Source organism: Streptopelia decaocto, assembly GCF_964273445.1.
Source record: "Streptopelia decaocto genome assembly, chromosome: 6".
Taxonomy (NCBI): domain Eukaryota; kingdom Metazoa; phylum Chordata; class Aves; order Columbiformes; family Columbidae; genus Streptopelia; species Streptopelia decaocto.
Genome location: NC_138660.1, coordinates 64,236,430 through 64,258,488, shown reverse-complemented (window position 1 = coordinate 64,258,488; position 22,059 = coordinate 64,236,430). Strand labels below are relative to the sequence as shown.

At 39.2% G+C, this 22,059-nt stretch overlaps 1 protein-coding gene across 2 annotated transcripts in view; it reads right to left on the bottom strand.

Moving 5' to 3' along the window:
• ARHGAP15 (Rho GTPase activating protein 15) overlaps positions 1 to 22,059 on the bottom strand; it is a 323,931-nt gene that overhangs the window by 6,550 nt on the left and 295,322 nt on the right. For both annotated transcript variants that reach the window (XM_082056895.1, XM_082056894.1), the window contains exon 14: positions 16,099 to 16,204. In XM_082056895.1, coding sequence (XP_081913021.1) covers positions 16,099 to 16,204 — 106 coding nt within the window. The remainder of the gene's footprint in view (positions 1 to 16,098; positions 16,205 to 22,059) is intronic.

Below are 22,059 nucleotides of genomic sequence, written 5' to 3'. Positions count from 1 at the left end.
TCCATAGGTTGAATTCGAAACACTGTCCAAGGCTGGTAATAGAGAAACCAGGTCATGGCGTATGATACGTTACGAGAGGGGTCAGAAATAGTTCAGACATACTTAAGAGCTTGCTTTTGCTGAAAATAGCCTCCATGGCTCCTGGCCTACAGAAACTCCATGGGCTTCCTGTGCTCTGCAGCTGTGGGTTCATATTACAGCTCTTTGGGAAAAATCCCTTCTCTTCAGTTGCTCTGGGACACAAGAAATGAGCACTTGATGCTGTCTTCTTCTGCAGACTAGCCTTTAAATCCGACCATTGGATGGCTATATATAGTACCTGGACAGCTGACAGGGACCTGGTGGAGAATGGGCTTCCTCAGGGGATCCCCGGCATATCTCACAGCACGAGCCCTTCCCTGGATGAACTGCCTTGGAGTCTAGCCCTAAATGAAAATAATAACTAAACTAACTCTGAACACCAGTTCACAGTTGGCTGAATGGACTCCAAAAAAGCTGAGGAAAGGCATTTATTCTGGCTTACCCTGGTTTAATAAGGGAACAGTTTGAAATAAATATCTTTTCACCACTGGGTGAACTTTGCTACCTGTAGGACCTGCTTTCTGAAGAGTGCGTGTGCTCTTGCCTTTGCACGCACCTCACATAGTGCCTGTCTGGTGGAGAAAGTCTTGATTTTCTATGTGACTGAGGCCACGATGTAAAAGTGCATTTAGGTATCTAAAGGGATTCAGGCCTCTATAGGGTCTGTGTTCAAGAATGTGCTTTGGAAAAGTCCTGCTTGTTCTGCAGGATGGGAGCTCTGCTCCTGCCTCTGCTCCCACCTGTGGCCACATGAAGAGGACAAGCTAATGTGGTACCTGCATCTCAGCCTTGGGATCATTTCTGTTTTCTGGCCATCTCCTGGGTTAGAGGAGCTTCAAAAGCAGTGGGTGAACACTGGCCAGCAAGGGCAGGAAATCATCTTCACACTATGGTGGCTTCACTGAAGACCCTGATGTGGGCAGAGGCTCAGGTCCCACTCCCCCAAACCATGTTCTGTCTAAGAAATTCAAACCATTTTCACAAAATCTCCCCTATTACTGCGAAATACTCCTTTTTGGAAAACTGCCACGAGTGACCTGCTAAGTTCTTCCATTTACTGACAACCAGCATTCTGTCCTCCTGCTTTGGCTTGGTTTTTAATTTGTGTGTGTGTGTCTGAATGCAAACTGGTTTGGATTAATGCTCAGAAGACTGGAGAGAGGGGGAATCCTGACCTGTCCAAGTCATCACAGTGCGAGTCGCTATTGAGCCTGAAGTTTGCCTGTTCGGGTATGGCCACTTGGTAGGAGCCAGCTGAAGTTCTTTAAGGAGCATCTCAGACTCCTTTTGTCGGCAGCTCTGCGCACAAGGCATTCATTTTTGCCCTCTCTAACAGCACTGTAGCAGAACATATATATATATATTTCTCACACGACAGCGAACCCCTCTTCAAAAGCCACATGACCACTGCAAGCACGAGTCTCTCCTTGGGGAGAGGATGGGAGAGAACAAAACCACCCGTGACAGATGTTGGGCAGATGCTAATGCACTTCTTAGAGGTGTTTTGATAGTAGAGTGATAAAGGCAGAGTGAGAGTAAATAGAATAATATATGTTCAGACAGAGATATAACACATAGACCCCTCAGCTATATTTTTGGCTGGTGGTGGAACTTCTGCTGTGATTTTTCTTTTTAAAAATTCTATTTCTGATTATTTCTTTTTGCTGCAGAACAACTAGTTTATTATAAAGACCAACCTGTCAGAGGTCCTGGATCTGTATGCTTTTGTGGTCTGTGTGGCTCAGAAGGCAACAGATAGTTTTACATGAATAAAGCTTTAACTTTTTTAATTGCTTAAATATTTTTGTTCAAGAATGCCTGAAGCTACATTTCCTTGTAACATTAAAAATAAAAATCAGTTAGTAACAATCTCCCTTAAATGAAGAATTGTAAATATAGAACCTTTATCATCAGCACAGCACATCCAAAAATGTCTTTGTAAAATAAATCAAATTATATGAGTTAATTGATTCCAGGCAACATCAGCAACTGCAGGTGGAAACTGAATAACAGGATGTTTATTAATGAAGGACTATTAATCAAAATTGACAATATCAATTCCTGTTTCTTTTATTTGAATTCTACCTGCAAAGTCCACGGACGTGCTTGCTGAATTTTCAAATAAAAATTTAAAAGTAAAGAAAATGCTAACACTTGGGATTTTAGCTTTAGATGTAGGGCTATTTGTTTAAACAGCAAAAGGATATCCTAAATCCAATTTGACAGGCAATGCCAAAGATGCCAGTGGTAATTAATTAGCACTTAATTTAGACCACAGAACAACAGGATATGGAATTGGTGCTCAGTGCCATTTCCCCTTAGGCTTCATCTCATGAGGGTCAGGAGTATGGCTGTTGCATTGAAGGTCAGTAAATAAATTGGGGGAACACATTGACACTGGACTTTTCATGATAGATATCCTTCACCCTTATTACTGCCTCTGGCTACCGCTGATGAGAAAAGGACAGCAATTGTTTCTGTGAAAAGTGCTGTACACAGGCTCGGTTTGAGCAAGGTAGCGTTTAAACCAGTGCCTCGGACAATCTTGGTACTGGGTGCTTACTATGGGTAGAGAGCTGCCTCAACTTTCTCTCTGGGCTGGAAATAAACTTCTAACTGTGGCGCAGAAAGCTTGAGGAACTCTGACAGGCGAGAAAATTCACTTAAAAGCAGTCCATAAGTTTCCTAGCTTTGTGAGCTTAGCTTTAGATTAAGCGTAATTAAAATCAACGGAAGATTTTAAAGTGAGGTTAGAAACTAGGTCAGCAGAGGAAAAACCACGTTTCCTTATTATCCTCTTGTCTTTGTCTTAATAATATTTGGTATTCCTCCATAAAGCTGAAGGCTCTTAATAAAGGTGGAATAATGTTATTAACAGCTTTTTTTTTTCTGGTGGGCACACTGAAGCTTTGACGTGCTTAGTAGTGATGGACAAACAAAAAGTACTTGGCAAAAAACACAGAGCCACCAGTTCTGATGGTAACCCAGCTGGTTTTTAACTCCGTGAAAGAAGCCACCCTTCTACAACACACCCAAAGCAGAGGGGAGATGGAAAGCACACAGGAGACCCTATGGAGCCTTGTTCCCAGATGTAAATCACATTCTTTGGTTCAAATTTACTGATAAGAAAAATAGAAATATGATGATAGTCAGCATTATAATATAATTCTCCTCCTCCTGATAAATTTAGTGCCCCTGCCAGCCACTATTATGCCCTTTCTTCCAGTCATATCTACCCATATCTCAAAAGAGCAGCTCAGGTGGAAGAGTGTCAGCGCTGGCACTGATGCTCAGTAATGTTACATCTTTCTGAAATGGCTTCTTACAAACTATAATATACCCCACTATGCTTATGTTCCATCATGGCCCACAGGATAATGAACAATGGGAACTTCATCAGTTACAGCAGGAAAATCCTCATCACGCATCCCAGATGCTCTCGACTAGCACGGTTTTGTCCCCTCGGTCCCCAGAAGGGGTGTCTGCATTGCTACGTCAGGAAAACAATGAGTTAGACAGCAGTCCGTGCTCAGAAAATGTATTTTGGAAGCCTCAAGTTAACAATTTCAACTTTCACTTCATCACACCCTTTGAAGCATTTCTTTTGACAGTGAGTGAAATTTTGATTACTGTTAAAATTACTGACAAGACTCCCAGCTACTGGGAGCCAGAATGGAGTCGGAATTTCACCTTGTATAAGCTTAACTTTTCTCATTTTGGGTGATACCTACTTTTACGAAGTGAAATTACTGCTTTTGACTATGTTCAATCTGTAGCCTCTTGCAGCCTTCAATTACAGCCCTTTTGTACTATGATAATCCAGTTGACAGCAAATAACTCAGCCCTGGATGTGACAGGTTTACTTTCTGACTTGAAGCCCTAAAGTGGCAATTGGCTGGAATTTCAACCTGGGATGCTGAATTTTAGACAACCTGCTCAGAAATGCATCTTTGCTAAGGAGTTTAGAGCTTCTAGTGAAAAACCTGGTTTTGCTAAACAACACATGGTTTTTGTCCAGCATGATGAATAAATTATTCAGTTTTGTCAGACAACCAGTAATTTTTGATGTTGAAATCAGAAAATGTGGCAAAGAATTCCACGAAAATGGGACAACAAACTCATGCCAAAGTTTTGCGTTTCTGTAAGCCCCTATGTATGTAACTAATTCTTAAATTGATTTGTTTCCAATCTTTTTAAATAATGAAAAACTTCTAAATATAGGTCTATTAGTTGTCCTCTATATAAAATCTCCATCATTTAAACCTGTATTATCACCATCTTGTGTTTAAAATGGAAGTCTTTTTGCAGTCCTCTGCCCAACGGAATGATTTTATATGGGATCTGACCTCAACCAGGATTCCTACTCTTTCAGGTTCAGTTCTGAACTCTCCACAAGCTACTATTGCAGTATATATGTACTGCATTTGTATCAGATTTGAAAGATGCTTTAACATGCCTCCCAGCATCACGATTGTTTCAGCCCTGATATTGAACATGAGTAGGATGAATGTATCTCTTAAATGCACTAGTGAGTATGTGCCATGAGTCTTTGATTTCTTTAAACTTATTTACATTTTACTTGCCCTTGAGCAATGAATTTACTATGTCAGCATTGTCTTTTCTACTTACACTTTGTCTGTCTTGTCCACTCACCTTAGCTTGATGTTTATTTTTTGTGCATGTGTATAGTCCATTGCACTAAATGCACGAACTGCCTGGAGTGGAGAATTTTCCATATATTTTGTCTTCCTAAGATACACCCTTTGTAGTACTGCAAGTTCTGCAATATTTTTTCCTATCATCGTTAAACTAGCTTTGGATTTTCTCATTAGTTCGTTTTGAAGTTAAATATCCATTCACACATGTACTGGTCTCTGATGACTGTGGTCTGACTGCCTTAGACACTTTACAAAAGTCTTTATTCTCTATACAAGCAGCCCTAACTCTCTCAGTAGTTGTTTTTCTTTCACCTTTGAAGCTGTTATACAAAAAACTGTTCACTTCAAGTGACCAGACTTGCCAATATCTACTTTTGTCTGAGGCTGATCAAAACCCACAGAGTTAGATAAACTATTGAGAAAACAGACAGGCATCTCTTAGACCTCCTAACCCAAAACTCGTTCAACAGACACTGAAGGATTTAGGAGCAGGTACAATCTTGCTGTAGATATCAAGGCATACCCATCAGTCTTGGAACAGCTCATTCATTCAGCAGCTTCTAGGACATCAAACCTCTCTGTCATAGCTTAACTCAGTAAAATGCCTCAATGCACCAAGTAGAGTTGCTGAGAAGCATTTCTGAGAGCACCTGCCTGCCAACTGGGTCTCTCCCTGCATGGCTTTGCTTGTTGGCATTATGTGTGGGCATGCTGTTCTTGGAGATGGAGCTGAAGTGCCTTGCAAATTATTTTTGTCACAGTCTTGAGCTCCAGAAGACCACTGACACTGTGTTGTCTGGCACTCAGATAAGACAAAATTCAGGACGTTATTGTTTTGTAGGTGCTGCATGGATCTTCCCCTGCAGCAGAAAGTGTCTGACCTTAACCGAATGGTTACAAATGGGTTTACAAGCTAAGAAAGTGCCTCCTTAGGAAGCACATACTGTAGTTTCAGGATGCGAAGCTGTATAAACATAATTTAATATGAAGAGTAACATGGAAACCCGTTAACATGTACAAGAGAAATGTTAAGCAGTTCCTCACCATAGTGATCAAGTGGGGTTCAAAACATGATTATATTCACCAAGCTTTGAAATTTATCCTGAGATAGAAATCTTGAGGCTGACACTTAGTCCATAGCAGTTGCAATGACTTCCATGGGGTTGATGCTCTAAAGGAATGGAAAACTCATTCTTTTTTATGACATTTTTATGAAACAGTTATCCAGATATGGAAACAAGACAGTTATCCTAGGAGATGGTCCTAAGTTGCCTGCTACTAATATTGCCGCAGCTCTACTGAAAGTTTGAATATGGACAAACTGATGTTCACTGTGAACTGGAAAGTTTCCATACACCGTAGGGCTGTCCCATATGCTCTGCTCTACTGGGGTCTCCAAGATGGCTGATAGTGTTTGGTGAAGGCCTGGGGTTGGTAATGGGGATGACAATGACCTGGGACACGGGAACAGTTTCAACGCAGATTAAGTGATATCCTAAGGTGGTTTGGTGAGGCTGAGGCTGGTGCTGACTCAAAGGACACAGCTGGTGCGAAAGTTTTGCACTTTGTCCACAAAGGTGCTAGGAGAGCTACAGGAGAGGGATTGGTTTGATCTATAAAAAATACAGAGCTGTTCTGAATTCCCTTTTTCTTGGCTCATCTTCGTGGCAGAGTCTTCCTTCAGAAGACCACAGCAAAGCTCTGGAGAGGATGTGGGAATGTCATCCAATGGTGGGGCTGAGACAGTTGTAGAAACCCTCAACTTAGAGGAGGTAACTGGTTGTATCTCGCGGACTAGGGGAGGAGGTGAGTTGTCGTGCATTTGGCTGGAGTTAGCTGCTCTGCAGATTTATGATTTTTTACATTGCACCATAATGCGTAATGTACGAAAAGATAAATATTTTCCATTCAGCAACATCTTGCTGTATTTTCATCTAACTCTATAATTTTAATTATAAAGTGAACATAACCTGTATCAAATTATGATTTTGTTAACATATTGAATGAGGACAAGAAAAATAAATACCAGATTTTATACTGTACAGGCACATGAAGGTATAGTAAAAAAATCTGGTTTCCTTGACCACATTGTCATAATATGCATATATAACTGCTTATTGAATCCAGGCTGTGTAGACAACAGAAAGAACACTGGCTCCATACCATCACAATGCATGCCCACAACAAAGAGGAGGAAAGAACAGGCTCTTTCATTGTGTGTTTCTAAGTATTACCAACATAAGGGCTAAAAACATTACCTCTGTCTGAAGTGTATCTATATATCCATGCATAAGTTATTAACTGGGCTCCCTGAGCACAGTTGCTGAAAATATTAATATATTCAAATTATATTCTAGCTACTGCAAAAACAGTAGATCAGACAAACGTATTAAAATCTCTTCAGACAAAAGGAGTCATGTTATTTATAAAGTTCCTTCCCCCTCCCCTTACTGGAACACAAACCTTCATTGTATATAATACATGAGAATGCAAGATGATCCTTAGATGTCAAAATGTGGCTTACAGTTTGAATGTAATCATAAAACAGTGACTCTAATGCTTGCCATAAACAAATTGTCACTGGTATTATGTAACTTAGACTATTCACAAAGTATAAAAGATGGGAAGAATAAAAGGTGGCTGCCAAACACTATGGGCCAAATCCGAAGGTTGTGCCAAATTGCGCTAGCGGACTGGGAATTGCAAACCCAGCATGGAATTCGGATTTGCACTCCCCAGTGCTTGGGTTGCTCCTATGGCTTAAATTAGAGCAAAATAAGGCTATTTTTTTTTAGTTTGTCAGTTTAGACTGTAAGGCAGCAAAGCAGCAGCAGTGGCTTCTGCAGCCTCCCCTGCTCCCTCTGTCCAGGAGGTGGGAAAATGAGATTAAAGTTCCCTAATTGCTGCAGGACCCATTTTTGTACATTGTGGCCTTGTAGGGTGCAAACAGGCACAGTCAGATAGCACCAGCAACACAGTCCAAAAGGGAAGGACCACTCTCAAATCTGGTGGTTATGACTTTTTCATGTTATCCAGTGTGCAGGGTACTGAGACCCACCTCTTCACTTGGAGTTGTTAGCAAAGCTGCCACAGCGGGTTAAAGACAGAGACCATACATTAGGTTAGAAGATCTTGCCTGTGAACAGCAACTAATAATGCATAGATATTTCCCTTTAGTCTTCGCTTCAGGAGTAACGTATATCTGATAATAAGTGAACTGCACAGATTTAAATTGCAGCTTATAGTTGCGTTAAGGACCTTTACCAGGGACAACAACCAAACTAGGTGGTTGTCTACCCCTCTTTTTCCTCCTCCTTCCTTTTAAAAGTAAAATGGCATTTTTTTCACAGCCTGAAATAATTGTTTGGGCAGAGATACTGGTTTAACTCATTATGAATTATTAGTGGAAAAGTGGGTCTCAGAAGTATGTTACATCTGAAATATTTTTCGTCACTTGAACATGTGCCGTCCAGAACTGGCCCTATTCTACCAGTCACTGGGAACAAACACTTCGCATTCACAGATGCTCCTAATTTGGTGTGGTTTGGAGTGTAATTTAGATCAAACGTATCCATGTAAATGAGTCAGGGTTTCTTAATTAGGTGCCTCTAAAGAAAAAACTTGGACCACATCAGTAGGTGTGGGTGTGGTGCCCACAGTACTGGAATCTTTCCTATAGATGAAGCTGAGTTTTGTTCAGGCATACTGTAGGTTTTTCTTCCCTTTTTTTTTTTTCTTTCCTTTTTTTTTTTTTTCTTAAAGCACAATAATAAATCTGCAGATGGCATAGACATAAAGACGCTACTTCAGAGGAGCTGTCTAAAACACTGTCTCTTTGGCAAATGCCTTAAAGTAGGTCATTCTGCTGTGATTTAGGTTTATATTTCATTGCCAGCTTTTTGTTCCCATTACAAGTAGGGTGCATTCCAGTCCACAGATTTGCTCTTCATTTTTTTTTCAGTTTGTTTTTTATTTACAAGAATTTGTAGTTCTTTATAAGAAAATGGCCAATACGCTGTCAGAAGTACTAATCATGCACTTGACCACAAAAAGAGATGTACGAAGGTGATAACCTGCAAATGTTGGAATGTAAAATACCATTCTCTGGAAGCAAAAAATGTATTGATTCTCTTAACATGGTGATTGAAATTATTGTTGCATCTTTTGTAATGTGTGAAAAATGATTTGATCTAATGTCATTTCAGAAGTCTCACAGAGCAGGGGTGTCCATTGCCCTAGCTGTTCAGAAATTCATTTTTTCTTCTTATATATTTGCTACTGAAAAGCATGTATTTTATAGCTTATTAAACAAAAAATCATCAGGGTCTGTTTTCCCATCAAAGTGCTGGGGAATTTACATGCCAAACTCCCACTAGCTTTAATGAATTACCTGCATAAATTCCCTTTCAATCGATAGTAGAATAGATCCCATTGTGTTATATTAATTATTTTGCACAGAACACTGACATTTTGGCATTAAAGTCTTTCTTGTTTTGTTTCGTTTTTAAGTTCCAATGAATATCTTAAGAAACTTCATGCCTGTTATTTATTTTACAGCCTTGTTCTGAGAAAAATCCCGTATCTGTAGTCAGAAAAATGAAAAGCATTGCAATTTAGCCTTTTTATGATCTGATCCTGGACATTAATGTGTTAGGGCCTAATTCCTAAAATAGGGAAAAAAAAAAGGAGGAGGGAGGAAAGAACCGTTTTGTAATTAATTGAGCATTCTTAATTTTCACCAACAAAAAACATTCGAGTTGAAAAGAACGCTAACCCCAAGCAATATTAGGAGGTTACAAAATCACATAAATTAACTCCGCCAGTGATATTTTATTAAAGCTTATGTGAGTGCAAAGCAGAACCAGGACTCTCACATGGTCTTGATTAACCAAAGAGTTACTTAGCGGTAACCGGCCTTCCCTGGGATGTGCTGGCCATATGTACACGTACACCCACAGCATCTATATGCACATGGATGAGCCTTCAAAGGCGTGGGGGGCTCGGGGTGGGGGATTGGGAAGTAAAGGGAGAGTAGAAGTGAGAATTGTTCTCTGTGTCATCATGGGCAAGTGCCCTACCCTTGTCATTCCTCACTTTCTCCATCTGCACAACTAGGATAATAAAACTTACTGACCTGAAAAAGGAAGTTATGAGATTTAATTAATGTTTGAAAAGCTTCTTTTTTTGAGATCATTTGATATTGAGTAATGTGAGATGAACAATAGGAGCTCTTTGAAACAGGGGCTCTTTCTATCTGAATTTGTGTACTGCACCTAGCACAATGGTACAGCCACAGAGTCAACTGTATCATAAATATTTAAATTAAAACTATGTTAATTATTTTTATCGTTCTGTTATTTGCTGATACACCAGTTCAGTACATTTTGAAGCTTAGTGACACTGAAAAGTACCAAGTGTAATTATTTGCCTGATTGTTATGAAAATCAGGGTTTATATTTTTAAATACGATTGTGGAAATAGGAGGCATGTGGAAACACAGGTAAAAATGTGGTTTTAATTACTTGTCATTCTTCTCATTAAAAACACTAGGCTGTAAGGTATTCTTTAGGAAAGAGTTGAGCTTTGCAAACTCTCTTATCCCACTAAGAGGAGGACAGGGCATGACTGCAAAAACCTCAGTAGCAGATCGCCCCCACCCCGAAGCAGATAAAATAAAACTGCTTAAAGGTGCTTCTGGAAGACTGGATTTATTTTTTGCCTTTAATCCAAAATCTATTATTACTTCTGTCTTGTGCGCACATGTGCATGGCGCACATTTTCTTGTGTCTACTAATTTACAAAGGAATCGTTTAGAGAGAAACGGGTTTAACTCTTCTCCTTCCCCCAAAAGGAGCCCTGGGAAGCCACAGTAAATGGGACAAGTGTTGGCATTGCTCCAGCTCCTCTCTAAAACACTTCTATAGCTGGAACAGAGAAAAGCACGTGTGCGAGAGCATGTCTCGATATCCATTTGCCCTTCTCAAGCTACAAAATTATTAATTCACTTCATGTAAATGTTAAAATTTTAGTCAGGGATGCCTGAGTCTGTTGTGCTCCTGGCCAGTCACCTACTTGCTCTTCTGTGCCTCTTCCTCACATTTCCAGAAGCAGCTCCCCAAGCTTGGAGGAATAAAGCTGAAGAGCAAGAGCTGCTCATGAGTTGCCCAATTATAAAGAAAGGTCTTGATTTGGGAAATAATTTCAACAGTCATTCTTTCTTCTGCCTTCAGCTCAGAACTTCTGTGCTTCTGCATATTCCTGAATCTGGGCATTTTTCTTGAAGCAGAATTTAAATGCCCATCCCACACTTTGGGTTGCAGCTCTCCCACAAGTTCTCTGAGGTTTCCCAAACAGAATTTTTTTGTATAATCCTTCCATTCCAGGGACTGCTTTTTCTTTTAAATAACTTTAACCTATTTTTTCCCTTCTCTTTTCCTTAATAGAAGGCTTGTACAGTTCTTAACGTAATCTATTCTTCTACTGTGTGAAAAAAAAAAGAAGGTTTTCCTGAGCCTGGATTTAATATGTAAGCCTGCCTGAAACTGCTGATATGACACATAGTTTAGTAAGAGAAAATCACATATGTTTGCTACATCTTTCCTCCACCAACTTTATAGAAAAAAAAGTTTGCAGACATCCCCTGCTAACTATTACTAGCTACCATACTTTGACTTTATTTTCTGATTTTTCCCTCAGAATTCTGGGTACTGCTGCTGGACTTGTCATCACATTGTCATCATGTCCTGGTGTGCAGGCTACTGTGGGCTTCTCTCTATGCATGCTTTTTCCTCCTTTTTTAAAAATTTATTTAATCTTTAATAGGTAGAAATAAGTCTGTTTAGTTCCATGTAGTGTGCAATAAGCCTGTGCTCTTCAGAATGCAGCTGCCACATGTTATGAGGTTTGGGGGGTGTGTGTGTTTTGTTTGTCAGTGCTGTTCTCTGTTCATAGAGCTATGGGCACAAGGGAAGGTTATTTTTCAAAGCAACTAAAGCATGAATCTTGTAATACTTGTGACTTTTGTTAGATAATATATTAATATTAGTGGGTTTGGTTTAGATAAAAAGGTTCTACTGTAGCGGAGGAGCTTATTTCCAGTGAAATTGATGCAAAAATTTGCTAATAGGAGTGAAGAATTTGGGCAGGGGGAAAGGCAGTCAGAAAGGAAAACGTCATTTTCTCTCTGAAAGAGCAGAAAGCCTGGACAGCATCTGAAAATGTACATATAATACAGGAAAAATGGAGCAAAAAAATGGAGCTTCTTGGATTCAAAGGTGAATCAAAAGGAATTGGCTTCTGCCCGGACAAGGCAGCCAGAGAGGCCACAGTAACAGATCCACGTGATAAACCAAGAGGCAACTGCAGAGCTCCCCAGACAACTTGCCTGAAGTGCCTGCCAAGGAGGCAGATGCTGCTGCTGGAAGAATATCTTCCACAGTTGGGCATCTGGGTTCAGCGCTTTCCACGTAAGGGAGAGGGATGGAAGCATCAGGCTGGCCCCTGTCTTCCCTTTTAATTATTTCAACATCCGCTTTATACTTTTGTAAATAACACGTATTATCCTGCCGTTGTGCGGGAAAATAATAAGCAAGGGGAAGGGGGGTTTTGTCTGTAATATATCTCTTCGCGGGGGTGTCTACATGGATGGGTAGAGATGAACTGGAGCTTGGCTGCCCTGTGCTCCAGCCTGGTCAGATGTGAGACAGCTCGGGTCTGGGAGCCGCAGAGCTGCCTTGCGGTGGCACGGAGCTCAACCTAATAAGCAGAGCAGGCTGAGATTCATTAATTTAACATTAATAAGCACAGCTTATTAGCTCAGGCACAGTGCTGGATAATGCAGGCACACAGCTTCTGGAGCAGAGCTGCGTCTGCCCTCGCCAGCTCGGAGCATGAGGACCCAGCCGGGTGCTCCTCTCCCCTCCTGCCTCTTGTATCAGGGTGGAAAGACTATTTTGCAGTTGCCGCAGAAGCTTCTGTGCAAAAATGACCCCCTCAAAGCCCCACAAACTCTAGATTTTTAGATTGCATTGCTGGCTTAGTCTTTAAGCCATTCAAACTTCTTGTGCCTCAGTTTCCCAATAGGTGTGTAACAGCTGCCACAAAGATGCTGCTTCGGAAGCAGGTTAGATACCGATCATAAAATACCGTGGGATCCTTAAGAGTGAAATGTTCCGTCTGCTTTGCTTGAATTTTAGTTTTGTGAGTAAATCATTGGGTAAAAATAATGATTTATCAGATAGGGTTTGGTTGCTCTCTGTTCGTGTTTATGCAGAGAGCCAGTACATGTCCCATGTCTGCCTGCAAAACAGGGCCAGAAAGGTATATCAGTTTTATCTAGTACCTGAGACTAGCTCACTCGGTTTGGGAGTGAAATTCCGCTGTAAATAAACAACAGGAAAGAAAGGAGTCCTGGAGACCTTGGGGCTGTATTGCCAAATGTGTGAGACAGCAGTATATGGGCTATATGTAGCAAGTAAATGTTCTTTAAGCATTTTCAAGTAGGCTATTTTCTGTATTTTTTGGTATTTGGGAAAATCCCTACTCAGGTTGGGTTTTGTTGTTTCTTTCATATGTAAAAAGTGTATTTGTTTGATATACTCATCTTCAGGAAGAAGTATGAATAACCTAATAGTAGCTGTGCTCAATTATTTTTAGTATGAGTTCTAATAAAACAATTCGATGTGGTATTAGACTGACAGGAGCAATGTGATGCGTCTGTTCAGCGCCATATTTTGCTTCTTTCACTTATGAGTAGTAGAATACATTTCATGCAGAGGTAAATAGGGGAAATGCCTGTGGGGTTTTTTTTCCCTATCAAATGCAAGAAACAGGTACTGCAACCCCAAGCATTGCTTTGGATCCCCATCAGAAACCCCTTGAAGCTCAGCTCAGCATTGGGGAAGAGCAGCCATCTCCACTAACAAATACAGAAATTGTATTAATATGCCTCTAATCAAACCAGTTTACTTATTTTTTTTTCGACTAATCAGAAACTTTTGAACATCCTATGATTTACACTGAGCAAACTCTGTGATTGAAGAGGATGGCAAAAGGTGCAACTCAGTGATGAGGCTGGCACATCATGCACATTGACACCCCTCTTCTGAACAATATCCTTAAAAGTGATATAATTTTGCTTTTTGTAACTTCTGCAAACTAGTCTTGTTTCCTAGGTTAATTTAAATAGCCATACATTGCCTATATTTAAATAATATAAACATGTTTTAATTACTACTAGTGTGCGTAAGCTTCCTTATTCTCATTTATGGAGCCACAAGGTCATGCAGACTGAACTCTTCCTTTCACATTGACAGGTTCAAGAGAACATACCAGTTTTTATCTGTTTTTTTGTGTTTTCAGCATCTATTCTACTGCTTCTTCTGTGTCAATGGATCAAAGTTTATGGAATAGTCCTTCCATGAGGAAGTACACCTCCATCTTCACCATGCCTTCTGCAGGCACAACCAGGTAAGAGCATGTGCTTATTTAGATTTTACTATATCCATAGACTTAAGCCTGGTATTCCATACATATGCATTATGAAGTATTGGTGTTTTGTTGTCTGTATTTTAGGGTGGTAGGTTTTTTTTTTCCTTTTCTCCAAAAACACTAGTCTTGGTCCAGTTTTGCCAGTTATTCTACACATGCACAGCAGGAAACTATCACTGTCCCGAACAGATTATACTCTAAAAAGCCAAGGCAGACAAAGGAAGTATTATCATCATTTTGTAAACAAGGAACCAAGACACAGAGAGATTAAGTGATTTACCCAAGGTCACCCAGAGCATCCGGTCAAAGCCAAGAACTGAACCCACGTCTCCCGAGTCTCAATCGTGATTTAACTATGAGAGCAAAGACTTATTATGTATACCTGATAGCTCTCTCCCAAGACATGGTAAGAAAAGTTTCTTCAGGTTAGGATCAATGCCGCACATTGTGCGGTAAATTTTGTATATGGCATATTGGAGCTGACAGCTTGTACCCACTTCTTGCACTCATGTTCTTCTCAGGAAATAATTTCCCTTATTATTCTTCCATTGACAGTAATAAATTTTCATCCTTCTCTAGATAACCCACTGAATGAGAGAATATGCACACATGGTACGTCAGATGAATACCTAGAAAACTGTTTTTCTGCAAGGCCAAACTCAGTCATTTTATGGGCTGTTTAAAATCCTTCCATGCTTAATGAAATGGGGACATTCCCATGACTGCATGGACTTCATTTTGCAGTTTCAACTGGAAGCTGCAAAACAAGATAAAGGATCTACATCTCTTATATGTATATGCCGGGAGAACACAGCAGAAAAGATCAGTATAAAGGCATCATTCATTATAAGCTCAGAGTAGCCTTTTATTTGGAGTCTTTATTACTGCCTCACTGGGGTCATTATAGCATTCCTGGGATAGCAACTCCTCTGTGCACAAGGGCCCTACATTCTGCTTAGTTCCTTCAATTTTAAGGGCAGTTTGGTTGAAAAGTGATTGTAGAAAATGGCACATTAGTCCCAACAGCAGGGACAGCCACGAAGGGAGGAACAGGACCCTGCCCTTCATGTGTCCCCATCTTGAGGTCTGCCAATTCTGCCTGGTCATTCTGCAAGTCAAACAGCTGCAGGTCGGTTTCCAAGCGAGCTCATGGTCTATGTACATTTTTACTGTTAATGCCATGAAAGATGAGAACAAAACCCGAAGTGAACAATGGAACCTGGGTTGACTTTGTGGGCTGACATGTCTTGCAAACGGAGCTCAATGAGTGCAGAAACCACAGAGGAGTGATAAGGTGGAGCCTCACAGTGTATTTTTTCTGCCTCTGTGGTATCTCAACAACGTTAGGAGACAAAAAGTGAACTTCCAGAACTCTCCTCAGCATTTCTCAGATGTTTGGTGTTGTCACAAGCTTTCTTATGAAGAACTCATAATGGATTTTCTTGATTCAAATTATTTCTATCATTACATGCCTCAATAAAGGAGTTTGAATGGCAGGGATCTTGATGGTGAAATATGGTGATCAAAAGGTCCATTGTTGGAGAAAGTCAAACCGAACTGGACAGCTGCAATACTGGAATATGTTGCACTTGTCCAGTTCAATATATCTGTAGCATAGTAATCCCCATGTGTCTGACTGCATTGAAGAAAACAGAACTGTTTTCTAGTAGAGAAAAAGTCATGCCTTTGCTTAGACATACTGATTTCTTGAGCATGAATAGGATATACATAGATACCATAAATCATGCTTAGTTTTGCCAAAGAATGTAATTGTCTTTGGTATTTTGGATGAAATTTCCAATAGGATTTAGACATCACACACCAATTCCTTTTAAAATTATTGACCTGTTATTATTACAGTTCTACTTACTTCTTTAGGTGTTCAAAGAGGATTTTCATTGTGTCATAGTTTGGTTTCGGGAGCTTTTTTACCAGGCTCCTTATGGATTTGATGCGAGTGGTGTTGTCCTGGATTTCTAAGGAAGGAAAAAAAAAATATATATATATATATAGATATTTATATATCACAACTTGAGTGCTGTATCAGGACATTACTTTGCCCAGTACTGTATCTGGTACCTTAACAACAAAAAACATTATTAATATATGGTTAAAACCAGAATGTATCATACCTTCTGTCACCTTAATAGGGAGAAAGAGTAATTTACAAGGATTAAAAATTCTCTCTTGATCCTAAGGAAGAAATTTATGGTTCACAGTTCACATAATTCTATTCTTATGCTTGTCATTTATTTTATTAGACCATCATCCTAAGCTGAAGTACCCCCAAGGAGTAAGGGACCCACATTTTATGGGGAATTGCACTTTGGAATGACATTTGTCCAATGGTGCAGCTTCTGTCATGGATGCACTTCCCAGGTAGTCCTTGTTTTCTTTCTTTATTTCTTTCTTTCTTTTTTTTTTTTTTTTAATTTTTTATTTTATTTATTTGCTATTCTTTTTAGTCATGCTTTCTGGTGATCAGTTATTTTGAGAAACTAGTTCCAGTGTAGTTATTTTCTAATACCTGTAGCATCTCACAACTACAATTTCTGTAGGAAATTATTTGTATTTCAAACTTAAAATTAGTTAGAAGAATGCAGTACTAAGGACTTTAATCTCTCTTTTGAGGTGATAAGAACATTGCTGTCCTTTCTGTTGAGATATACCTTCCTGTTGATGATGGATGATTCATAGTTTCATGGGAAAGGTTTGACAGATATTTTCATGAATTTGTTTAAGATGTTGCAACTAAAGTGAAGTCATGTACAACTGTGCTTTCATTTAGGAACAGATTAGATAAGGTGCCAGTAGGTCTGACGTAGGGAAAACATCTTGCATGTTACATGCCCTAGATAACCTGAGAATACTTTCCTGATCTTATCATCTATGATTTAATTATCACCTATCATTCTTCGTATATGTTCCTTTTTAATATTCATATGGCCTTAGCACCCAGAGATCTCAATCAGGACTGAATCCCAGTTGCAGTAGGTGCTGCATAAGCATACATGGTTATTAGTGTCTCGATTCAAACATTTCACCAGAAAAACAGTTTCAAGCAAAAATTGCCTGCAATCAAACTGAATTTAAAAATTAACATTGGTAGGACAATATACCTTCCTCAGCACGTATTCCTAATTCCTGTTGAGATTAATACTTCATACACACAGATTTAGGTGTATATCTAATTTATAATTTAAACATTTTTTTCTATATGAAAGACGAGCTCAAAGTAGTCATGCAATAGAGATACGGAAGTTACACACAAGTGAAGAATACACTTTCTGTGTATTTTACTCTTGTTCTGGTTTGACCTATACAGAAACTTCTGAAAACACAAACTCACAACCCAGTCACTCCTTGATGTTTTCTGCCACAAGCCATTAGCACTGTTCATTTTTGTCCCATGGACGATCTGTCCAGTGGAAATATGACTGAAGCTACAAATGATATGAAAATCACAGAAGTGAATTTATTATAGGAAGGTATATAAATTCTGTGGGCGTTTTACTTGTGCTGCTTGGTGCGTGTCCATGCTATGATCTTACTAGGTAAGTTATATTTAGATTGTCCTGGCTGTCCTGCAGCTTCTCAAGTAAAGCTTCTCAACTAGTTAATTTTTTAATTCTGTTTTCTCCTGAGAATTCCATAGACCTGAGTAGAGCTGAAACACTGATATTGGGGATGTCTCAATGGAAGGAAAGGCTCACTGTCTGCTGCAAAATACTTGCAAGGAAATGTCGTACAGTAAAACTTGAAGGAAGTGCCTCTGCTCTGATACTGGCTTGGTAAGCAGCTTCCCTACAGAAACAGCTGCTTTACAGAGGCTGTGCTTCCTTATAAGGTGTATTTGTAAAAGAGATAAACTAAAAAGAGCAGTATTAATTTACAAATAAATCATTTATTGCGAGAAAGGCAAGGGTAGAAAGCTTTGTTTTAGGGCTTGCCGCACCAAAGTCATCAGTACTGACATACAGGAGAAGAAATATTTAAGCAGGAGCTAGAGCACAAAATCTGTAGAAATTTTACATAAAATTGTTTTATGAGTCGGTCTATTTGTTAATTGTTGGTCTGTTGTACAAGAAGAAAAAACAGCCAACATGGGGTAACTTTAGTCAGCATTTCTGAACTGGGAATGATAAACACCTCTGCCTGGCTCTGGCATTTATCAGTACTGAGATATTATTACCACATAGAGTCACAGCATGGTTACTGTTATCATCAAAAAAAAAGAGCCAGCTAATCTTAATGGTTTGTAAAGCCGTTACCTGCACTGGTCTGACATTTATCATGATCATTTTACCACATGAGTCCTACATTGCAAAGGTATTTTATCTGGAAGGGACATCACTATGAATTATTATTTGCAGCTAGGTAGAAAATTGTATGTTGTAGATACCTTTTCTCATTATAAATCACAGTCACATTTTACCATTTCCCACACAAAGCTGCTGAGCCCAGGCTTTTTGCCATAACACTTAGTCTAGCTCCCTTTTATAGTTCCATGAAAATATTGGGTACTCTTTCATTAAAATGGTTGATATTGGTGTTTTTTTTAAATGCTATATACGTGCTTGATTTTCCTCTAGTATAAAAGAATCTGTTTTTCCACTTGAGAAGCTGAAGAGGATAAACTGTTCATTTTTTTTATTAAAGCTTACTCGCTTCAGTTTTTGTGGCTGGGCTTGTCTTTACTCTTGACCTTGTTGATGGAATATTTAACAGATCAGATGCAAGATCTTATGTTTCGTTTGCAATACCTATGTATTTGCTTGCTTTCTGTAAAGCCTCGAGTCCCACTTTCCTAGAAATTTTCCTATTTCAGATGCCTAAGTAGGAAGGTATTTCTTTGTACAAATTGTTGTGGAGAAGGTATCCCCCTTCTCGCACTCTATTAGGAAGCCTGGCAATACAGCGTGCAAAAGAAGGAAAACACAGAACAGCTGTTAAATATTCCAACTAAGCCTAGAAAATGAAGTAGACCAGCTTTGACAAAATGAAATAATATTCGTTTTCATTACATTATTTTTATTGTGAAAATTGGTGAAAATCTGGGGAAAAGATTCCCATTCGGGAACGTCTGACTCTCTTTTCCCTGTGAAGATTTCTGAAGGGAAAGAGTTGGCATAGTGACATATATCAAATAAAGAATGAGAGAATAGTTAATCCTTTTTGCACTTTTGGGGCAAAACATGGAAGATACAGGTGAAAATTTCAGCAGATCTGGATACTCCAAAGTGAATCACAGATGCTTTTTCCATGTAATATTTTCATAGAACACCTATTTAGAATTTGTGTTACTGTCTTTAAAAATAGGGCTGGCTTCCTTTAACAGAGCAAAACCGTGGAGATGCTCTCTTGTTTATATTTAAATGAAGAACACATTGAAAAGAAACCACTTAATATTATATAAGCTTTTTTTGTAAATGAGCTTTGGGTAAACATTTGAGCACAGAAGAAAACATGATGTGTCTGTAACATTAACAGTGGCTGGGTAAAAATGAATGAAGAAAGTAACCTTTAGCACTCGCGGCCATAAAGAATACTTAAGCAAATCCCACCGAATCTTTCTTTTAATCATTAATTTTAAAGGGACATACATGTTTACAACAAGCCACTTTGTTTCAGAACAGGAAGTCCAAGGTTTATCTCCAATAACTCACATTTGCTAGGAAGGGATGTATGTCTCTAACCTGACATGCATTCATTATTTTGTAAGGTACTGGAGTCTGACCCGTGACCCTCCTCAGACCTGCTGCATTATTCATGTCTGACTTACTTTGTATAGTTTTACTATAGTGCCCATTTCCACCTACCAGGCATTTCAGTGGCTTGTGCATGTTTAATGTTAAATGGCATTTATGGCTCACATTAATGCCTAATTTTATCACGAGCCATGGTTTCTTTTTTATGCTGTCGAGCCTCACAGCTGAACTGCTGGAAAAAAACAGTGATTTACGATTCTGCATAAAATATCAAACTATTGATCTGCCACCTAATCTACGTTTTGTTGCCGTTGTTTTAAGCATGGTTTTCTCTGATTTTCTTCCATGGCTCTTGTCACCTTGTTTTGTTGGGGTGTTTTGGTTTTGGATGAGATTTCTGCTGTGGTTAAAACGTCACACACTGTTGCTACAGCAAAAAAAATCTGCCTGCCAAGAGTTTTTCCAACAATTTGCGACCGATTCAGCTGCAGAGAGAAAGACAGGTCTTGTCTGGGGCTTTTTTGGTTTGTTTATTTTGTGTTTTCTGTGTTTTTTTTAATCGGAACTGAGTGGGTTAGGTGGATTTTTGAGTGCTAATGAAATTGTGAGACTTATGGTGCTGGCTACAGCCAGCGTAGTGTGGGCAGACGCTCTGTGAGCTTCCCCACTGTGCTGCTGTGCAAGCATCCCCGCTGTTATGTTTGCTATAGTTTTAATGTCTGTGAAAAATTCCTGATGCAACTAAATTATGTTCTGCCCTCTTGTTTGTATAAATAAACACCCGACTTAGCCAATTCATCTTGCTCTCGCCCATTTTAGAAGCTTGCCCTGTCACACAATGCCTAACCCCAGCCCTTGATAGCCTTGGTGTTATCAGGGAATGGAAACTTGCTTAAAAGAGAGTGCTCTGTTGGCTTGATTTCTTTGATTTTGTTTTTCAGAGACGTCAGCTGCCCAAAACTCTGCTTTCATTTGGTAAGTCTTCATATTCTGGAAGTCATTCTGCCTAAAATACACAGATTGTTACCTATAAATATATAGATAAATTATTAGTATCACTTTTAATGTCAGGATATTTTAATGTCACTGTATGCAATATAAAAGTCCCAATTTTAATCACTTACAGTACACTGTGGAAATTGTTTCATTCAGATACATTGTAAAATATTTTCTTGTTTTTAAAAAAAAATCTATAAGCAGCATTCAAACTAACTAATGTTTGCTATAAGGAAAATAACCAATTCATTTGTGATCTAAATTGATTTTACTTTTTATTCATGCCTCAGAAATAGATATTGCAAAAGAAAATGAGAATTGCATGAAATGTCTCTATACGGGCAATTGATAAATTCATCCTATGTGATATAAAGTGGAGTTTGCAATGAATATTCATACAACTTTTGCAATCCATTAGCAAGACCCAAGACAATGAGTTCAAAGCTCACTTCCATTTAACAAAAATATATGTGAATTAATGGGAAAAAACCAGCACTTACAAAAAGTTAAACTTTAATGTATCAAACTCCAGGTGCCGGAGTTTGAGGGAAATAACCAATAATAGTCATTTTTTTTTACATATTTGATGGGACTGATTATGCAATGTGCAACTCTAAATGGCTTATAGCACATTGTAGCATGGTTCCATCCCATTGGCTACAGTAGGGTGCAGGCAGATGGATGACAGTGACAAGGAGAGAAGTGCTTTTGCTTAGCCGTGCGTTAAGATGCCATCCAGAAGCTCTGTGCACTGCAGACACTTCATTAGGATGCCAGGATAATGGTAAACTACCACTCAGAGTGACACCCCATTTCCTGCTTACTGAGCTCTCCAACCTCGGCAGATGTCAACAATCTCACAGTGCTACAGAGCAGACCTAACTTTCCAGGCACTTTGACTCCAATTTTTTTCCCTTAACAGTGCCATACATTACGTGCAATATGTAACAGCGAGTACCGAGCAGAAAACAAAATTTGCTGCCCTAATTACAACAAAGCGGCATCTGACTTAGGTACTGCATGCCCAGCGTACATACAACCGGTTAGGTGGCGTAAAAGAGGAATGAGCTTTGTCAGGCGAATTTGGGGGTTAATTAGACTTAGGACTTTGATCGCTAATGGATATT